At 36.5% G+C, this 19,858-nt stretch overlaps 1 protein-coding gene and 1 pseudogene across 1 annotated transcript; one reads left to right on the top strand and one right to left on the bottom strand.

Moving 5' to 3' along the window:
- The first annotated feature begins 2,479 nt into the window (after positions 1-2,479).
- On the top strand, positions 2,480-10,646 carry LOC145776131 (uncharacterized; annotated as a pseudogene).
- LOC145776341 (ras-related protein Rab-2A-like) lies at positions 7,371-19,854 on the bottom strand. The gene is made up of 8 exons (XM_082587740.1): positions 19,734-19,854; positions 17,423-17,494; positions 16,526-16,593; positions 15,015-15,097; positions 14,139-14,231; positions 13,621-13,732; positions 13,038-13,106; positions 7,371-12,522 (listed from the first exon to the last, which is right to left on the bottom strand). Exons 1-8 carry the CDS (start codon positions 19,777-19,779, stop codon positions 12,424-12,426), a joined length of 642 nt encoding a protein of 213 aa, XP_082443866.1. The 5' UTR covers positions 19,780-19,854; the 3' UTR covers positions 7,371-12,423.
- Positions 19,855-19,858: the final 4 nt, after the last annotated feature.

Below are 19,858 nucleotides of genomic sequence, written 5' to 3'. Positions count from 1 at the left end.
GAGCTGAAAATGCTGTCTCACACATGCAGGTCGTGGCTGTTTCGTGGCTAATATCATTAGGCAGTCTCATAACATTAATTTACTTTCATAAACTCATAAACAATTATTATGAGCCTACTGTGCAAGTTTAGTTAATAAAATTTTGAAAACAACTTGTAAACTTCGGCTATCGAGTATAGACCTTTTCCGCAACCAACCAATGAAGCGTGACATGGAAAACAAACCACTTCACGAACTGAAGTCGTAGTAATGAAACACCGTTTTCAAACGTTTCAGTTGTTGTTTTGATCGAACAATCGCTCACTTTAGTTGTATATTTTGTACTAAATATACTTTTTTGACTAAGTAGCCTATTAACCTACAATAAATTTATCTATTTTCAAAAGAAAAAAAAAAATAGCCCACTGCAAATCGGCCGTAGCCCATGGGCCCAACTACCGCCGATAGGTATATAGCGTTATAACCTACTGCATGGGGCCGCTCACCGCTGAGCGAAATGACCTCGCATTGAACATTTTATTTTAAAATATTTCAGTTGACAACAAAAGTAGGTAGCTTGAACTTGTAATTAACTTATTTCATTTAGAATCTTCTCTTATAATATTTTCGTTCATTACCTGATGGTTTTGTTCTATAGGCTAGCCTACCTTGGTCAATGCTCAGGGTCACTCCAGTGCTCCAGGTTTCTAGCTACTTAGTGTTTGGTTGGGTTTCTTTTGCTCTTATAGAACTAATATATATGGAGACAGAAACAAACAGTAGCCTATTTGTATTTTTTTAATTATTATTTTCTATCGAAATAGGAACAGTCACAAATAGGAACAGTCACATCACATAAATTTGCAACACACACGCTTTCATTTGGAATGGGGTTGTGCGATCCACTCGGTGGCGCTACAACTGGGTCCTAGCAACACGCTCGCAGTGATTGCTTCAAGCTTTAGCACGCTTTCAGTGCTTCCACTTTGAAGGATTTTATCCCGAAATCGGGATTTTTCAACGCTTCGAAGGATAAAAAAGGGATTTGAAGAAAAGAAGGATTTTTTAGGGATTTTTAACAATTTTACAAGGAAATTTTGTCTTAAAAAGGGATTTGTTCTTTTTAGCAATTTTAAAAAATTTTTTATTCATATTCCCTTTCAAAAGTTCTAAAAACGACTGGAATAACGATTATCAGCTGGTTTCCGTCGCCACTCGCCATCCGGAAACCCTCTCATTCTCTCTTCTTTCACCCATTCTCGCCTTTCCGTCGCTTCTCGCTTGGTTGATTTCTATTCTCGGCATTTTGGGAATTGAAGTTTAGACGTAAGTTCAGTGAGTGAGTTAGTTTTAATTCTTTTAGTTAAAATTTGGTAGTCCGTTGATTTACGGTTGAATTTGAATAGCAATGACAAAGTTTAGTGAGCTTCGACGTACAGTGGTATGATAAGCTTAGGCTAGTGGTATCCTTCCGGTTTAGAAAAGTTAGTTATAGCCTATGCTAATCTATTATGGCGTGATAATACTAGAGCTAGCTAGGCTGTGTGTAGGATATGTATAGTGTACAAAGTCAGACCGAGTCAGTATCATGAATAGGCCTAGTATCTTAAAGTTTTTCATCAGTCTCAGATGATTGTGAAGATGTTACTGACAAGGAGAAAAAAGAGATAGCCTAGCCTATAGAGTTGAACAAGTTAGCACATCAAGGAAAACCAAACTAGACACAAAAAATAAATTTATTAATGGATGGATATTGGATACGGTAATTCGTTACTGGACATTTACCACCTGTACATTTTCAGTGTTAGGGAAAAGTTAGGAGTCTGGGTGGGAAAGATTAGAGTGGTACCGGCACTGTAATTGGTAAATGATGTCCAGGACTCCGGGTGGTAAATGTCCCAGAACCGACTAACTGACAAGCAGTTTTTTGGCTGGACAGTGAACAAAGGAAGTAAACCATGTTATTGTAAAATATGTGTAGCCTACTATTCTAGTAAAACAACGTTGCTTCGACATATTGAGCTATAAACAATAGGCATGAATAGGCCTAGGCCTGAATTTTCATCAGCTTCAGATGATTGTGAATATGTTACTGATGAAGACAGAGAAAAAAGATGTAGAGTTGATAAAGTTAGTGCATCAAATAAAACCAAAACTGCATACAAAAATAAATTTGTTAAAGGATGGCAAACTGACAAGCGGTTTTCAGGCTGGATATTGAATAAAGACAGCAAACCATATTGCAAAGTATGTGGCACTTTTGTGTACTGTACCAAAACAGGGTTAATTCGGTACGCTGCTACAGAAAAGCATCAAGCTAACTTTAATTCGGCAAGAAACACTGTAGGGGTCTCGGCAATGTTCGAAAGAAATAATGACACCAAATCTAATGACATTGAAATAAAATGATGCTCAGATTCCATCCTATAGCAGGCCTACTCAACAGTATGTTCTGATTCATAAAGTTATGAAATATGTGTAATTTCTTGTAATAACTAAAATGACAACCTTTATTCAGGTCATACTTTTGAAGTACCAGTCGGTAATAGATTTCATGAACAGCAAGGGCAACGCTGATGCAGAGTCAGTCTTAGAAATTTAATTTTGTATCAAGATTATCACCTATTCAGTCTGTTCCAATGACTATTGTTCCTCTGTAGCCTGAATGAGTGTAATTTGGTTCATTTTGCCTTTTTTTTTCACCACTTAGGCTACATATGCAGTGCCAGTGTTCACTGTTCACAATTAGTAGGCTAATGTTTTTAATAACTGAGTCTGAGTGTTAAGAGTATTAACTGAGTGTTACTGTGCTCCTATGATGTAATCATGTGGTGTTTATACTACAGCAGGTGTGAATGTGTTGAGATACTTCTTGTGTGGTGTATTATTTATATTTCCTGCCATAATGCCACTGGACATTAATATGTCAAATTTATGGTATTAGATTGAGTTTGTCAACTAAATCAGCCATGCTACTGCCTGCAAGGTGTTGTTTTTTGTAGCAATTTGAATAGCCTACCATACCACTTCTTCAATTCACTGATTTTTTGTTCTTTCAGGTTAAAAGGTAGGTGAGATTAAAAACTTTAAAGTTGTATTATTGGCACCTTTTTTAACTTAAATAACGTCAAAAATAACATCGCCTATCAAGGAAATTTTGAAGGATTTCCGACTGAGAAAAAAGGGATTTTTCAGGACAAAAAAGGAAATTGAAGAGGATTTATCAATTGTCAGAAGTGGAAGCACTGCACGCTTTGCGTAACGCGCGTACAGCTGATATGGGTGGGATGGGAGCGCAGTGTTGTGTTGATGTGAGGGTAAGAAGGTGCATATTACCAAGTTTGATACATTTTAGGCTTGATTTAACGTTGCTGTGGCTATAAAAGCAAATAAGTAAACAGGCTTTTCGAACACATTGCATGACAAGGTATCGACTTGTGGTGACAGGCAGAGAGGGAGACAGAGCAGTTTTTGTAGCTATAATCCTTTAATAATGTCCTTGAAGTCTATGATTGTGTTGTCTCTTCCTTGTATTAATAAATTGAGATGATTTAACTCCGTAAACATGTCAGTTAAATAAGCAAGATTTTCTTCAAAGTTATCAGCATTCATCACATCAATCAATTTTTTTTCAATCATGCCATTTTGTTTTTGGATTTGTTTGGCAGTTTGCTTCTTTTGCATTTCACTATCAATTTTATTCTGCATAAATGCCTTTACTTCTCTTCTTAGCTGAAATAATCGATTCAAAGCATTGCCTTTTGATTCAAAGCATTTGCCTTTTGATGACATTAAATAAAAACTCTTCTTTAATGTCATCTTTTATTTTGTAATGGACGTAAACTAGCATCTGTGCACAAGATCGAACTCCAGTGGACTCATCCACTGCAATGCTGAACAAGCCAGATTCTTTAATTTTCTTCACAACAGTCTCCTTAACATTTTCTGCCATTTCAAAAATTTGTCTCTGCACTTTTGTTGGGTAGAGAAACTTGCATACCCTGCCATCACCTTTTATATAGGCTACCAAGTGCTTATAGGCTACTTGCATACCATGCCTTAACCATTTATATAGGCTACCAAGTAGCCTACTTGCATGTTTAACTGTATGATGATTGATGAATCAACCATGTTTGATGGGTGTGCGGAGCACACACTCTGAATATACGCCACTGCAATATCCAGGGTTGCCATCGACATGGACCCCAAAATAAGGACAATAGAAAAATTAAATTTTCATACAAAATAAAACAAACGTTTTTGAACAAATCTCAGCATTTATACGAGCCATTATATATCACATGCCATATTGTTTGCCAGAAACAATGTGTTCCAGCAACTCATTGTTCGTAAAAATATACTTTGTGCATCTCACGACAACTCAGGTCTAGGTTTACTTTTACTGTAGTAGGGATTTCTCTGTCATTCTACTAAGTTTATTCACTAATTGTTGAAAATAAGACAAAATAAGGACTCAAATCAAAAAGAAGGACATTTCCTAGCAATAAGGACAGTAATATTTTCTAAGATAGAGTTCTTCAAAATAAGGACAAATCTTAGAAATAAGGACGGTATGGCAACCTTGGCAATATCCCTGGAATGGGGTGATTTACCGATTAGGTCCGTGTTGTGCACCGTCTTCCTGGCGTTCAATTAAAAAATGGTTTTCGATTTCGCCATTTACTCGACAAACCTCCTAAGAAACTCGAGTTGCTAAGCGATCTGTTTCCGACGGCCCTCCCTACTGTAGCCTACACTTAGTTAATTACAAGCACTTTTGCAACTTTATGAGAATTCTGTAACTTTATGAGATGTTTTTCTTATTTTTTTATCATTCTGCGTTCCAACCTTCTAAAAACAAACATGTTTTGATAACTACAATGCATATCCGAATCATATTTTAAGTTATTCTTTCGCCCACGCATAACCAAGCGCTGTACAACGCATCGTTTATATGCTGCGCAAGGCTAGTTCTCGACTAGAAGGACCCAGTTGTACCGCCGCTAGTGGTTTCGTGGTATCCTGTCGCACAACCCCATTGGACTACCGCGCAAGTGGAGCCACCCAATACCATACTTTTTGGCTAAGCTACCACAAATTCATTAAATTATTAGCCTACCAACTGTTGTTAAGTTTTTAGTAAACTTTTTAACATTATAAAACTCTAATTAACTTCTTCTAACTATAAGCAAGTTATAGGCCTAGTAATGCAGCGCCAGCGGCTGCATGTTTGGGTGGTAAGAACGTTAGCGCGACGTTCGCAAAGGACATCGGTTGGACACCGCTCCAGAGTTTGTGGACAGTGCTTGTGTCTGGGCGAAGACACTCACATTAATGGCATGCTAAAATAAGGGTAACAGCTGACGCGACGACTAGACTATAGCCTACATCTCTTCGCTGCTTCCTATTGTATTGCATTTGTGATCGCAGTTAAAGGCTGCGTACTGCGTAGGCTACTTTATATGTTACGCAATGGAAGCTAAAAAAACTTGTTCAGGTTAGCCTATTAGGCTACTCAGGAATGCTATTACTGGACCCCCATGTCAACTTTACTGGGTAGCTTTTTTAAAACTGCGTAAGCTAAACAAACAAATTATTGAAACCCTTTTGTGGTCGCAAAAAAATTAAAACATAGCTTTGATTTCAAACTAAGGTAGGCTAATCAGCAAACTTCTGATATCCAGTTTTTATTTGATGACTTTTGGAAAATGCAAAGTGTATGCCAATATGTCTTCATAAATAGGTTAACCCGTTGGGTTATGGAACCTAAAAAGCGGCCAAAACAAGGTATAAGTTATGATAACAATAAATGTATAGACAGTAGACACGGTGTTTCGTGGACTGTAGCTCCTGCGAGCTTTACATAAGCCATTTCTATGTTCTATGAAATGCACAGAAAAAAACTAAGGCCCCATAATTGTATCGGGGCCCAAACTGATGAAGTTAGGTTATGGTCTTGATTGAATGGCAGTCCAGTTCAATCCAACCACAGAAAATGCTTTCTCTGCAGCTGTGACAGCCTACATCAAATAGGCTATAATTTTTTAGCCTTTATATTGCTATTCCAAGTTTGTTTAATTTAGCTAAATAAACGAGCTCGATGAATGGCATTCTTAAAGTTATGTCCCTTCAACAAGGCTTATTTGCCTAATCCAGTTGATTCATATTTAGTGCAAGTAGGCCATGAGTTATACATTGCTTTCACAAGTAAAAAAAGGCTACAAACGGAAACCTACTTATTGTAGTAAATAAGACAGTAATTTTCACTTATTATTATAAAGATACAGTAACGCAGGAAGAAATTTCAAGTCTATCAGAATTGTAGACCAACAGCACTTTGCTTTCACACCAACACAGCTTATGCGCAGTTACGAGAGCCCATTAATAAGTGGCTTATCATTGTATCACTTGGCCTGTATTTCCAATAAAAGTAACTTGAATCAAATATAACAGTCAGTTCCTGTTTTTTTTTTCACGTTGATTCCTCGTTTTTACGAAGATTCTACTAACTGCTAAACAAGTAGCCTATTCACAAGCAATTTGGTGCTTGCCAATGAAGTAGGCAGCGTGATTGTTTTCCACGTCACGCGTAATTGCACAGAGCTGCGGGAAAAGTCAATTGAGATTTTCGACACATTGATAAAAATGTGGGCACAAAATTTTAAATTTGGTTTCGTTCTTATATGATCAAAATATCGTCGAATTAAGCTACGCCTAGTAGCCCTACAGTGAAGGTGTAGGCCTACAAAGTTCACACATGCTAAGCTGAAACTGTGCATATTTTAGTGTGTAAGATTTCAGAAAATGCATGACCTGTTGAAGTTTGGACATATTTGTAAAAATTTGGGCAGAGCATTTTAAATTCGTTTCATCCTTGAATGATTAAAATTATACATAGGTTAATTAAGTAGTAGCCCACAGTGAACGTGCACAAAGTTCACACAAGTTAAACTGGAAATTGTTATGTTGTGGTGTTTAAGATTTTCAGAAATTACACAGCCTGTTGCGATTTTGGACACGTTATTAAAAATTCAGACACAGAAGTAGAATCGTCTATTTTTCTTCTTTTCTTAAATGATTAAATTTGTTAGCCGTTGTTCAAGAGGGATGATCAAATCTAAGAGTAGACAGTTCTCGAAACTCATTATTGAACCTACTGCTGTCTCTGACTTCAAATGGCACCAAAAAGGACCTTTTTGAAAAAATGTGGACATTTAGTTCAACTATTATATCGTCGATTCTTTCTCACAAGGTTTGCTTCGACGCAACTACTGTATGGCGAATGGCGATCCTCAATTGTATTTTCGGGATTCACCACAAAAGAATCCGAAAAAAGCTAACTAACGTGCGCAACCGTTTCCTGTTTCCTAACAAGTGCGATACAATTTGACAACTGTTTACAATTTATTCCGATTGGTTTACAACAAAAAGCACCTCCAAAGCTACATCGAAAGCATGGAACACCACAAAAACAAGGATTCACTTCAGGATTTTTTAAAGTTCTTTCTACGTAGATTTACGTTATCATGGGTGAGGCCGTGGCCTACGATATAACACGGCCGGATATCGTGCCGCGAAGAAAAAAAATTAGAGGGGTAACGCTTTGCGTCTGGCAACACTGTCAGTTCAATTTTCACCATTTAATTTCATTCTCTGAAGTTACTAAACTGTAGCCTAAATGTAAAGTGTTGATGTTGCAGCACAGCTCCTATAAAACCAAAGCTTTTAAAATGGTATCTGTTGCAAGAGTAGACAGCACCAGTAATCATACACCATTTTAACATCTTTGGTCTTGGTAAAAACTTTGCTGTAGCAAGCAGTATCAATTTTGCTGACAAAACAGCAAATGTAATTCGGAGTGGCTATTTTTACCCACATATTGCCATGGTCACAAGCAGGTTTTGCCAGAGTTAGGATTAAAGTTAGGATGGGTTAAGCTAAGGATCTTTTCCCAGGACTAAAAAAATTTCCAAAATACAAGTTTTGTTTTCAACAGCTTTGAACTTTTCTCAAATTAGGGCAGAATTCTTTATCTGGCAATGCTATTGAGCCATATCTAATCTAGTTTGAATTGCTGCTTGGAGCAGCTTGTTTATGCTTGAAGATAAACAATAACAATAATATAGCGATAATTTTTTGCACAGAAAATATTACTTAGCAATAGTGACTAACAGGTTAAGGTTTTAGTCATGGACTTCTAAATAGTAGCATCTGGACTGGAAACGCAGTGACCAACAAAAGGCCAAACAGTTGGTACAACAGTTGGCCAACAGTGGGCCAACAGGGTTAGATACTTGGCTGTTGGCCCACTGTTGGCCAACTGTTGTACCAACTGTTTGGCCTTTTGTTGGTCACTGCGTTTCCAGTCCAGATGCTACTATTTAGAAGTCCATGTTTTAGTGCAGTGATGACACCACAGGGTAGACGTATATTGTGCTGCAGTACTAAGTTATGCTCTATGTTATAATCTGCAATAATGGGTAGGCATTACATTATTAGTCATTAGATTATTCAGTTTTGTGATGTGATCTAGGCCGTAGTCAGGATCGAGAGCAGCAATTAAATAGTTTGCTTTTTTTCCAAAAATCCTTTTATTAACATTTAGTAATTTATTGTCGAATTTTTGTAAAATATCCTTGTACAAAGCCCAGAAGCAACCAAACTAGAAGAAATTTTGGCTGATATTCCAAAAACCACTTGGTTATAACCAGTATATATTTGTCAAATGTCACAAGGTTGAACAGATATAATCATGCACATTAAAATTTTTCTGTGGAAGTCAAGTGCCTCATTTTCGTCAATATAGCTACAGCCTTGGTTTAGATAGTTTATGTGCTTATACTGTAATTGTACGTATATAAATTATAAAATATGTTTGTAGCTTAAGCAATATTTGGAATACCGTTAATCGGGGTGACTTTGACAGTCAGTGTGACTTTGACATTGGTTATCAAAGTCACACTGAACGTCAAAATTGAACAATGGTGACCAAAATTCTGTATAGTTGTGTTTTTATGATAGTAAATTTGTATTTTGTTTTGTCTTTGTAGATACTGATTAAGTTTGATAGTATACTGTAACAATTATGCCACGAGTCTACAAACGGAAAGCTGGGTCGAGGGGGTATCAAACTGCATATACTCAAGTAGACCTAGAAAATGCTGTGCGGCAGGTGCAGAATGGATGATTGACCATTCATGCTGCATCGAAGCAGTTCAAAATATCATATGGAACGGTTTGGAACAAGACACGTCCAACAGTGAAACATGCAGGAAAACCAGGTGGACAATCAGTGTTATTGGCTGCTGAAGAGACAGCATTCGTAAAAGTCATCAACCACCTAACTGATTGGAAATTTCCATTATCGTCTTCTGACATTCGTTACCTTGTACAAGATTATGTTAATCGACAAGGTAAAACCATAAAAATCTTCCGGGAAAACCTGCCTGGTTGGGACTGGCTAAAAAATTTTAAGGAACGTCAACATCTTACACAACGACTTACTGACAATGTGAAGCCAAGCCGTGCTGAAATTAATTCAACTATCGTGAAAGAATATTTCAAATACATTTATGAGGAGCTGAATGAGGTAGAGCCCCAGAACATGTACAATTATGATGAAACCAATGTAACAGACAATCCAGGGGCTAAACAGTGCATTGTGAGAAGAGGACTTCGAAGAGTGGAAAGACATCATACTCCAAGCAAGCCGTGAGCATGATGTTTTGCGGAAATGCAGTGGGAGAGTATCTCCCTCCGGGCCTCCGATGGTCGTGTATAAATCAAGGAATCTCTATGCTGGTTGGACGGAAGGCGGCCCACCTGGTGCATTATACAATCACTCAGTTAGTGGTTGGTTTGATTCCACTACGTTTGAGGAGTGGTTCAAGTTGTTTCCGGACCATGTAAAGGAGAAGCCTGGGAAGAAAGTGTTTATTGGGGATAATTTGGCATCACATTTCAGTACACAGGTGATAGCTGATTGTGAAGAAAATGATTTCAAGTTTATCAGTTTAGTACCCAATGCAACCCATCTACTTCAACCACTGGATGTTGCCGTATTTGGGCCAGTAAAGAAGATGTGGAGAAGGATACTGGAGGACTGGAGAACGGAGAGCAGAGTGAAGGGCAGCATACCAAAGACCGTGTTTCCATCGCTTTTGAAACGACCATGTAACCAGATGGAGGAGAAAAAGGAAAACCTTGCAGCTGGATTCAAGGCTTGCGGTCTAGTACCTCAGGATGAGCAGCAGGTGCTTAAGCGTCTCCCTGATGCAAACAACAATCCAACTGAGACAGTCCAAGAGGCCCTGGGAGAAGTTGTGGCAAACATGTTGAAGGAGCACCTGTCTCCACCAGCAACAACACGTCAAAAACGTGGCCCCAAAGTAGCAGCAAGGAAGGCATATACGTCTGAAGACATAGCTGCACAGAAAGAAATGTCGAAGATGCCATCTGGAACAGGATCTGGAAGTACCAGTAGTCAGAGAGGCAAGAAACGCAGGGTCATTGAAGTACCATCGAGTTATGAAGAAGAAGATGAAAGTGACAATGACGGTAGCTGTGATACTTTGCCACATCGAATTTTCAAGTTTTGGCTGACCAGATTAGCAATTGAACCAAGCTTATCAGCGTATGATTACAATTTTATGTTGAATGCTTTTTAACGCATCATTATGTCCATAAATTGTTCAGTAATGTAAAATATTTTGTCTGTTAACCATTGTAAAGCTGTTAGTATATGCAACTTTGTGCAGAAAAGTTACCCCTCTAATTTTTTCTCTTCGCGGCACGATATCCGGCCGTGTTATATCGTAGGCCACGGTGAGGCTTACATACCGGCATTATGCAAAGGGCCGTTCAAAGATTTTATAACATTAATTTCTTGCACATTTTTACCCCATATTGAAATAAATACGATGTTTCTTTTCAATAGTGCCGCCGTATAGCAATGTGTTAGCAAGTGTAAACATTCAATATGCTAGCAACCGCCATATGATGTTTAACGATAATTCTAACGTTAATGTTTAACGCTAAATGAAGCAAAAGATTTAAGACAATCCCTCACCTAACCATTTGGAATGCTCATCACCAACGGATAATGTACAAAATCGTTTCTAATATAATGGCAATGTTATAAAACGTCAAATGCGTTAGTAGCCTATAGTAATGTTGCAGAGTTGTCAATAATGGTTGAAATATTTCGTTGAAATGTTTGCGATAAAACTGTTTTGATTTGTCACAATCAACAACTGTGCAAGCAAAGGACACAACGTAAATAAGAATTTCATGGCAAATACCAAACAATGTCTTATCTAAAATTGTTGATTTAACAGTAAGACATGACTTGTAAGCAGAAGGGAGTGATATGAAATTCCAGACGCACTTGTAGCCTACAACATACGTGTCACACAAACACATTAAAGGCAACAATTAAACCGAACCATTCGTAGTCGAAAAGATTATATTTCACTAATTGTAAATAAGAATAAGATTTAATCTAAGTGAAGATTTAAACCAGACCGAAAATTACAGTCAGATAAAAATAGCAGATTTTGGTGAGCATACCTGCATGATGGTTGCTGTGGACCAACACCTACAATGTTGACGTTTGTACATATTGCAACTACGGTACATACATTGACAGCACAGTGGTTGCGCATGAAAATATTGTACGATTTTATAATAAAGCAAAGCGTACTGCCATACAAAGCGTTTCGGTTAATCCGCTTCAAGGCATTTCGGTAATCTGCTAGGCAAACTCTTTTGTAATTTAACAATGTAAAAATCCACTTAGATAGTATTTTTGTGTGTTAAATAAAAAGATTTGAGCATGCGATGGAACTGGTGATGCCATTAGTTTCATTTAATCAGAATCTAACAAGATAACATTCAACGATCAAAGTACTGCAGATTTATTTACATCCAAAAACAACTTTAAAATAAAACACAACAGTTCTTGTTTCAATGAAGTAAAACGGCAGAAAATATACAAAGAAATTGCACATAAAACACCAATCAAAATAACTTTCTTAATGAAATCTCTTTGGTGTGCATTACATCATAGGTAATAATGACAGATTTGTGTCATACAAACGTTTTTTTTACATCTATGCAACATTTCACAATTTCTATAAGAGGAAGGTTTATACCCAAATTTATAATTTAGCAAAACGAAACTACCCGACTATTCACTCACCAACTTGTCTACTTCTTTAATTTAGTATATATCAGAGATTTGCTTCATAATATAACTTAACACAATGGGAAAACAGTAGCAGTAATTTGTACGGTTTATTTGTTGCTCAAAAATCTGCAAATTCAGTTTTTTACCACGTGATCTACACATTGAAAAAAAAGCCAGACTTAGAAGAATTGAATTCCGTTCATACCCATTAAACATTTCTTCTTCGGTAGAGCAACACGGAGTCTTTCCAATTGTATTTAGCAACACCCTCCACTATTGGATTGTTGTCGGGGACGACTTCCTGAACCCCCAGAGGACCCCGGAGAATGTTGAGGCCCAATTTTAATGCCGTTAGCCTGAAATCGTTCCATCATTAGAAGATGCACACTTTTTCAACTCTAATCAGACCAAAACTTTTCTTAAGTTTAAGATCCCACCATTTACGAATCAAACTTAAGGGCTAAAAGTAAAAACAGTAAATCAAACTGACATGCATTAAATCAAGAAAAACAGTCGAAATACAGTTTACATTTCACAGAGTGATTAGCCGACATCTCCAACACAGCCTACCACAGAGAACAATATTAAATCTGAATTACCGACAGAGTAGTCAGTAACCAAAGCGCTCAACCACTTCAATCATTTCTGTTACCTGAAGCTGTGATGTGTGGTCAACTTTGAATGGAGACCAATTGCTTTCAAACTTGCGTTAAACGGTGAGGGCATATAATTTAGATGGCCACAACAACCGTTGAAACCTAACAAACTTTAGCAGTTGCGTAAAGCGATTGAAAGTAATTCTCAACATTAACAATTTTGAAAGTTGCCAATTACTTAGGTGGCAGTTTATATATATATATATTTAGTCTACCTCGTTGTTGATATCGAAGACACCCTCTTGAATTTTCTCATAAATTTCTTTTGCAGTGTTAATAAAAGCCTAAAAAATAATAATTTAAATGATCAAAACAAATTATAACAAAAAATTGATGGCGTAACAAATAAAAAATGTCGTGGTTTACAAAGTAAAGTGTTCAAAACTGATATTGCCTTAAATTTAGCTGCCACTACCTGGCATACAGCATATCGTTTGAATTGAAACAAACAAAAAAATTAGAGCTACACAATATGCAAATGTATGATTGCTGTACGAATTAGCGGAAGTAGTTTGGTCTCGGTTCACAAAGGACAGTAAACCGAGTCAGTTTCGGATCGACTTGTGCACAGTGCAATGTTGCAGTATCGGCACCTTGGAAACGGAAGACTCAAATTTACTGATGCAAAATCTTCAACACAATGCTGCTACTATGCTATGAAATGTCTGCAATTGTTACAAATGGTAAACATACAGCATAACAATATAACATAGCTTTCTTAAATAAACGTAAAAAGCCTCGTAAACTACGTAAAGAATGTCCAGAAAAAAAAGTTGTAGCAAGCAACAGCATATTTACTTCTTCAACATTGGCTGCAGTTTTCGCTGAAGTTTCCATAAAAATTAAGCCGTGTTCACGAGCAAATGCTTCTCCTTCTTCCCTTTTCACTTCTCGTCTTGCTTCAAGGTCACTGGAAGTGAAAGCTTTTAAAGCCAAAAGTGTTTTGCAATGACGTAAATAAACTTCAAGAAAGAGGCGTCAAGATAAGATTTTAAACAAAAAATAATAAAACAATAACATTTCTTTGTGACATAGCGACTGCATGATGTGAAAACACAAATCTCAAAAATCTGATATAAAAGGAACATTCTATGAGGCAATTTAAATATCATTAAAAAAAGTCCAAAGTGTGGATAGTGGTACACGCCTATATTTCTATCTAAGTTTATGTCCTGCAGCAACTGCTTCTCTTGTTTCGGTTATTTCATGCTTTTGAAATAACTTGTCATCACACTTCAACAGCCTAAAAACCACAAGTTGAAGTTAACTTATATACAGCTGCGTAAACCATGTATTTGCATGCAATCAAAAAATACCTTTTGTTGCCAATCAACATAATAACCATATTTGATGAAGAATGCTGCCGGGCATCTTCTAGCCACGTGGTGAGATGGTTAAAAGTGTCTCTTCTGTTGGCCAAAAACAAGATTTGATCAACAATAAACGTTAGTCACAAGCTACAGTGTTAGTTAACTCAAGCTCAGTCCAGGGTGCCAGATGGTGAGAATTTAAGACTGGCTATTGGAACATGTGGGGAAACAAGAAAATTATCAAAAAGAGGATTAGATGAGAATAAGCAAAGACAGAATAGATGAAGCATAGAGCAGGAATCATACCGGACGCCAGGATGAAGAAGCGGGAGATGAAGTGAAATAGGAAGCGAGACAATGCCTCATGTGTTTGGGTTCTATCACAGAACATCAGAAAGATAGAAAATAAGATATAGACAGGCAAGAGTGTTTGGAAAAAGATTCACAATGAATGAAATAGGAAGATTAGAGTGAAAATGATAATGCTATATGAAAAGGAAGCAGCGGCACCAGACCACAACATATAGGTGACAGAGATAAAATGCCAAAGCAGTTTTGAGGTTAAAAAAAGCTAGGCAAAATTCCCAGTCAATTATTTTAAACACATTACATATATATATTTTTTGAAGTATAGGCTAGTGTAATTTGAGTACACTGTACACATAAACCTATGCTGGCAAAGAACATTCTGAAAAGATTGAGAATCACTAGTTTATGAAGAAATGAGTGGTGTATTGACAAGTGTTCTCTAAGTGTGCTCATTTTCTTTGCAAAGTAAGTGTACAAAATTGAGTTCTTAACATGCTCAGTTCAAATTATATGCCACTGCTTCATAAAACAGCTTCTGCTTAAAATAAACATTCAGGGAATAATTCTGTTTACCTTGTTATGTCATACACCAACAATGCACCAGCTGCCCCTCTGTAGTAAGATCGTGTTATAGAACGAAACGATTCTTGACCAGCCTAACAAAAATCACATACCATTACACACTGGATTGCAAAATATCATGAAATATCTTGAGAATTCATTCAGTAAATACAAGTACTGTATTGATGATTAAATATTGACAAGATTCTATTTGAATAAGGACCTTCTAATGACCCCCTTTTAAGGTGAAGCAGGTGGTAGAGGTTTTAGAAAGTAATAACCACATTTGCGATGTAAATATTGACGTCAATATTTCAATAACTGTTTTCCTATTTTGCATGCTATAACATTTAATGTTCCTATAACATAATTCTAAATGGAAACCAAGCAGATTGATACCAACGTCCAACACCTGTGACGTTACAAAGAAGCGAAATGCAATAAAGATAAGGCAAACTGTAGAAATAAAATTTATTTTGGAGTAATTGAGTTTAGATTTGTTGTGATGACGACGTATACCCACCAGTTTAGAACGTTTGTTCAGAAGGTGGTTACAATCGGCCAAGGTACAATGGCCAGTTTTTCTGGTGGGTATATAAATGTCGTCATCGCAACAAATTTAAACTCAAATACCGTACTTCATTAAAGTAAAATAAATTTTATTTGATTTCTACAGGTTACCGTATCTTATCTTTACTGCATTTTGATTCTTTGTGATGTCCCAGGTGTTGGTATCAATCTGCTTGGTTTCCATTTGGACGTCTTAATTGAGGCTTTTGTGGTGACCGATGGCTTTGTAATTCTGATGGTTTTTTTTGCAGATTAAATTAAGGTTATAATATATTTAATAACTACTATTTTTTCAGGTGTTACTGATTTATTGGTTTTGCATATTTTTCAGGACCTTCTGATGACCCTTTTAAGGTGAAACAAGCAGTAGAGGTTTTAGAGAGTAGCAACTATATATATTTGATGTAATTCACTCTGCTTGGCTTTTTGCTTGGCATTGAGCACTTTTCGTAGTATTAATAAATTTAATAAGCATAAAGCCATTATTATTTTTTCCCCTAAGAAAGATGACCATGAAGGTATGCTATGTTTTTATGGAATTGGTAATTTTTGAAAACAAAGGGCTCTACATATTACAGCCACTTTGGTACAAATGTTTTTTCGGCCGCTACACAACCGCTATCTTTATTAAAAATCAAAATTCAATTTAAAATTCTTATCTCACATAGGTAAGTTTTCTATGTGATACGACTGATATGCGTTAACATTACACTGGTTCTTTCATAGTTTATCACACCACTATCAGAGTCAAATGAGAGCATTGTCAATTTGTTAATAATGTTTTTATGCCAATGTCACATCAAGGCCCACAAGGCCAGATCGTGAATAGTGAAGATGCGTATAATTATTGTCAGATTTTCAATTTGATTGACACCTACGATGAAATACTTTAAACTTTAATAATAGAGCACTTAAACATTGTTGAAACACTTAGGCATAATAGGTAAACACACAGTATCCCATATTTGTAATTTGATCTGCTTTCCATCAATTGTAATCATTCTTGCACCAAATTCAACACCTGAAAAACATAAATAAAAATGTGAAACTGCAATCTATGTAATGTATCAATTCTTAAACTGTGATGTTCCACAGGCGAATGAACAAAATTCGGTTTTAAATTTTGGCAAATTTTATTCAATTGGATAAGACTTATAATATAGACTTATATATATATATAATATATATAGTTTTTCAGATGCATCAGCTTCCTTATGGAAATTATAATTTCACTTAAAGTTTAACATTGTTATGTTATAAGCACTAGCATAAAAAAAGCAACACAGTTAAACAATTCCTCACAGTCAAAATCCTTCATGAACAAATTTTTGTGATACCATCGCACAATATTCAAACAGTTTATCATTGAAAACCCCTACACAAACACACAATACATCTGCTGAAAGAGTGCCACTATACTTCAATAACCGGTGTTGAGTGTGCAATACCGTAGGTCATAAAACCGGTGAAACTAAAAGGAGCTTTTTTACACAATATTGGATACAACATACAAATAAAATAGGTAGGTTACAATGTGCTAAACTGACAGGGTAACTGCAGTTTGAGACATTGAATTCAATTGAAATGTGACTTGGAAGGGAACTCATCAACAACTTCAATTGCAATTGTATTATGTAAGTAATTTAGTTACTAATCAAGGAATAAGAAAGTTTTACCATAGAAAATATTTTCCTGCATTCAGTAATAAAAAAATTTACTTGATATATACTTATTTTGTTTTGCATGCAAGTTATGTATGGTATCAAACGGTTTCTTGTAAGCTTGTTCATATTATCACATATTTTTCAACAAAATTGTTATGGACATTGCATTTTTTTATCGTATCATACCTATTGTAAGATCATGCACAGGTTGAAATCGTTTGTCAGTGAACTGCAAGAGCAAACATGACTTTCCAACACCTGAAATTAAGAAACACCAATTTGCTTATATCTACAGCAGCTCCCCAATCTACAGAAAGAACTGACTTTCAAAGTTCCAAGAAAAACACAGAACACATCAGCACTGCTGTCCATATATAAGAACATCTTGTTCAAAAAGTTAGACAACCTTAAATAATTTGACTATTTTTGCATCAGATTCGATTCAGATTATTTCACTCAAAGAAATTAATCAAACAAGATAGATTAACTTATGGTCTACAGGGAGAAACCATATCAGGCCATGAAATTCGTTTTTGTTGACGGCGGACAAACGTGTCCGGTCTGAGCAGCTCTCTCGGTGAACAAATTAAGTCTCACGGTGGACGCACCAGTTTTAGCGTCGATCGTCATGTTTAATCACTTTATCTTGATAATTCTTCGCCATTCGAAAACTATAGCTACGGTTTAGAAGGCTTTTTAAAATTTCAGTCAAGTCACTCTGAAAGGCTTTCACCAGACCAACGACAAGCACTTGAAGAGTCAAAGCGCCCTGTAGCTGCTGAATAGGCCGCATAACTGATTAACTTCCACCGAACGAGGTCATGTGGCTTCTTGCGTCACAATGCTCTGAGCACGAGTCGGAAAGCTTCTACACTAACGCTACTATTTACTGCTGTGCAAAGTTTCATTAGGCTTTTTTCTTTAGGTTTATTTTTGCGTGTTTTGTGAGCGAAAGTGAATTTTCCCTGGGCGTTTTCTTTCTTACTGTAATACCAAAACTTAACAAATTTTGCAGCATCTTGCTGTAGTCTAATATAGCCTACTGGTACAGTCTAATTTTGTAACCAACCTTGCCTTATCAATATTACTCGAAGATGAAAGCCAGACATTGTGACCTAAACTTGAACTAAGTTGCGCGTGATTAGTGTAGAAGTACCGGTATTCCCATCGATTCTTAGCGAAGAATTCGCCTTTGTTACGCTGATTCAATGTCATCAATCGTTGAAGCAACGTAAAAATCGAAAGTTTTCCTTCTTGAATGGAAGCTAAGGGATACAGTATTCACATTTTCTAAATGCGCGGAAATTATATTCTCGCAACAATTGTTTGTGCTATGACAATGACGATTTGTATTGGTAGTTCCTGTGTTATTTCTCGGCGAACAAATATGACCGATCTAGATGGTCCTTCCCGCGGACATCACATGCTGTGACGACAGACATGACCGCCGTGAATTTCGAGGCCTGCCATATGAATTTATTGTATCAATATATTTTAATCTTCAACCTACTAAACATGATTGTAATTTGGTGGCAGTTACATCTACATTGAAAAAGTACTTTTGTGCAGACTAAACAACTGCAGTATATATTATACATTGTTCTAAATTTTAGCAAAAGAAATTTCTGAGACTGATATTTCTGAGACGAAAAAAGCAAGATTTAAGGGTCTGCTACTATTCGGCGAGTCCGATTCGTCGAGTCCAATTCGGCGAGTGCCCTATTCGGCGAGAGCCCTTTCCGGCGAGTTCCCTATTCGGCGATTTTTAAAAAATTTTTTTTAAATGATCGGTTACCGTAGCCTAATTATCATTGCCGCTTTTAGATCGTTTTAACGTCGCTAAATGATGAAATAAGACCCTAATTCTTAACTCCAATCCCTAACCTCTAACCCCAACCCCTAAAACGGCAATGATAATTAGGCTACGGTACCTGATAATTTAAAAAAAAAAATCAAAAAATCGCCGAATAGGGAACTCGCCAAAAAGGGCTCTCGCCGAATAGCGCACTCGTCGAATTGGACTCGCCGAATCAGACTCGTCAAAACGGGCTATTCCGAGATTTAACAGTGTCACCGACAAAGTTTTCCAAGCAAAAATGATGATTTAATGTTACACCAAGCAATTTAATTGAATTAGAAGAAAAATTCTAAAAATTGAAAGACTTTTCCAAACAACAGCTTTACACTTAATATCTCACATTAGGGCAGAATTCCTTATTTGGCAGCACTACTGTAGGAATAATAGCCTCTGCCTTTTATAAAATATATATAGGCTAACCTAGGATATTTTATGCTCCTGAAATTCAAATCACACCTCTTTTTAAGTTAAACAAACAGTTTGTTTTTATGCTGCTTCATATAAAAACAAATGCGGCATATCCTAGCCTAAGCCTAAAATAAAAACCAGAGCAATATTAAAATTTACACAAGTAAACAACTAGCCATATCTTTGCTCTAGAAATTCCTGTAAACACTATAACCCACTGGATAAACTTACCAGTATCACCAATGATAATATACTTGAACAGATAAGCATATGACATCTTCGGTAATGTGTATTGTTATATCCTGTGATGTACGGTATGTATTGCAGTGTATTGTACAAGCCTATATTTCCTTTGC

Source organism: Aplidium turbinatum, chromosome 8 (assembly GCF_918807975.1).
Source record: "Aplidium turbinatum chromosome 8, kaAplTurb1.1, whole genome shotgun sequence".
In the NCBI taxonomy this organism is placed as follows: Eukaryota; Metazoa; Chordata; class Ascidiacea; order Aplousobranchia; family Polyclinidae; genus Aplidium; species Aplidium turbinatum.
The sequence above is the reverse complement of the archived record's forward strand: the minus strand, read 5'-3'. Positions and strand labels throughout refer to the sequence as shown.

Coding starts and splice junctions, on each gene's coding strand:
- LOC145776341 (XM_082587740.1), bottom strand. CDS start 19,779: ATGTCATATGCTTATCTGTTCAAGTATATTATCATTGGTGATACTG. Junction 16,594..17,422: donor TGTGCATGATCTTACAATAG/GTATGATACGAT, acceptor TATGTTTTTCAG/GTGTTGAATTTGGTGCAAGA. Junction 14,232..15,014: donor TTGGTGTATGACATAACAAG/GTAAACAGAATT, acceptor TTTGGCCAACAG/AAGAGACACTTTTAACCATC.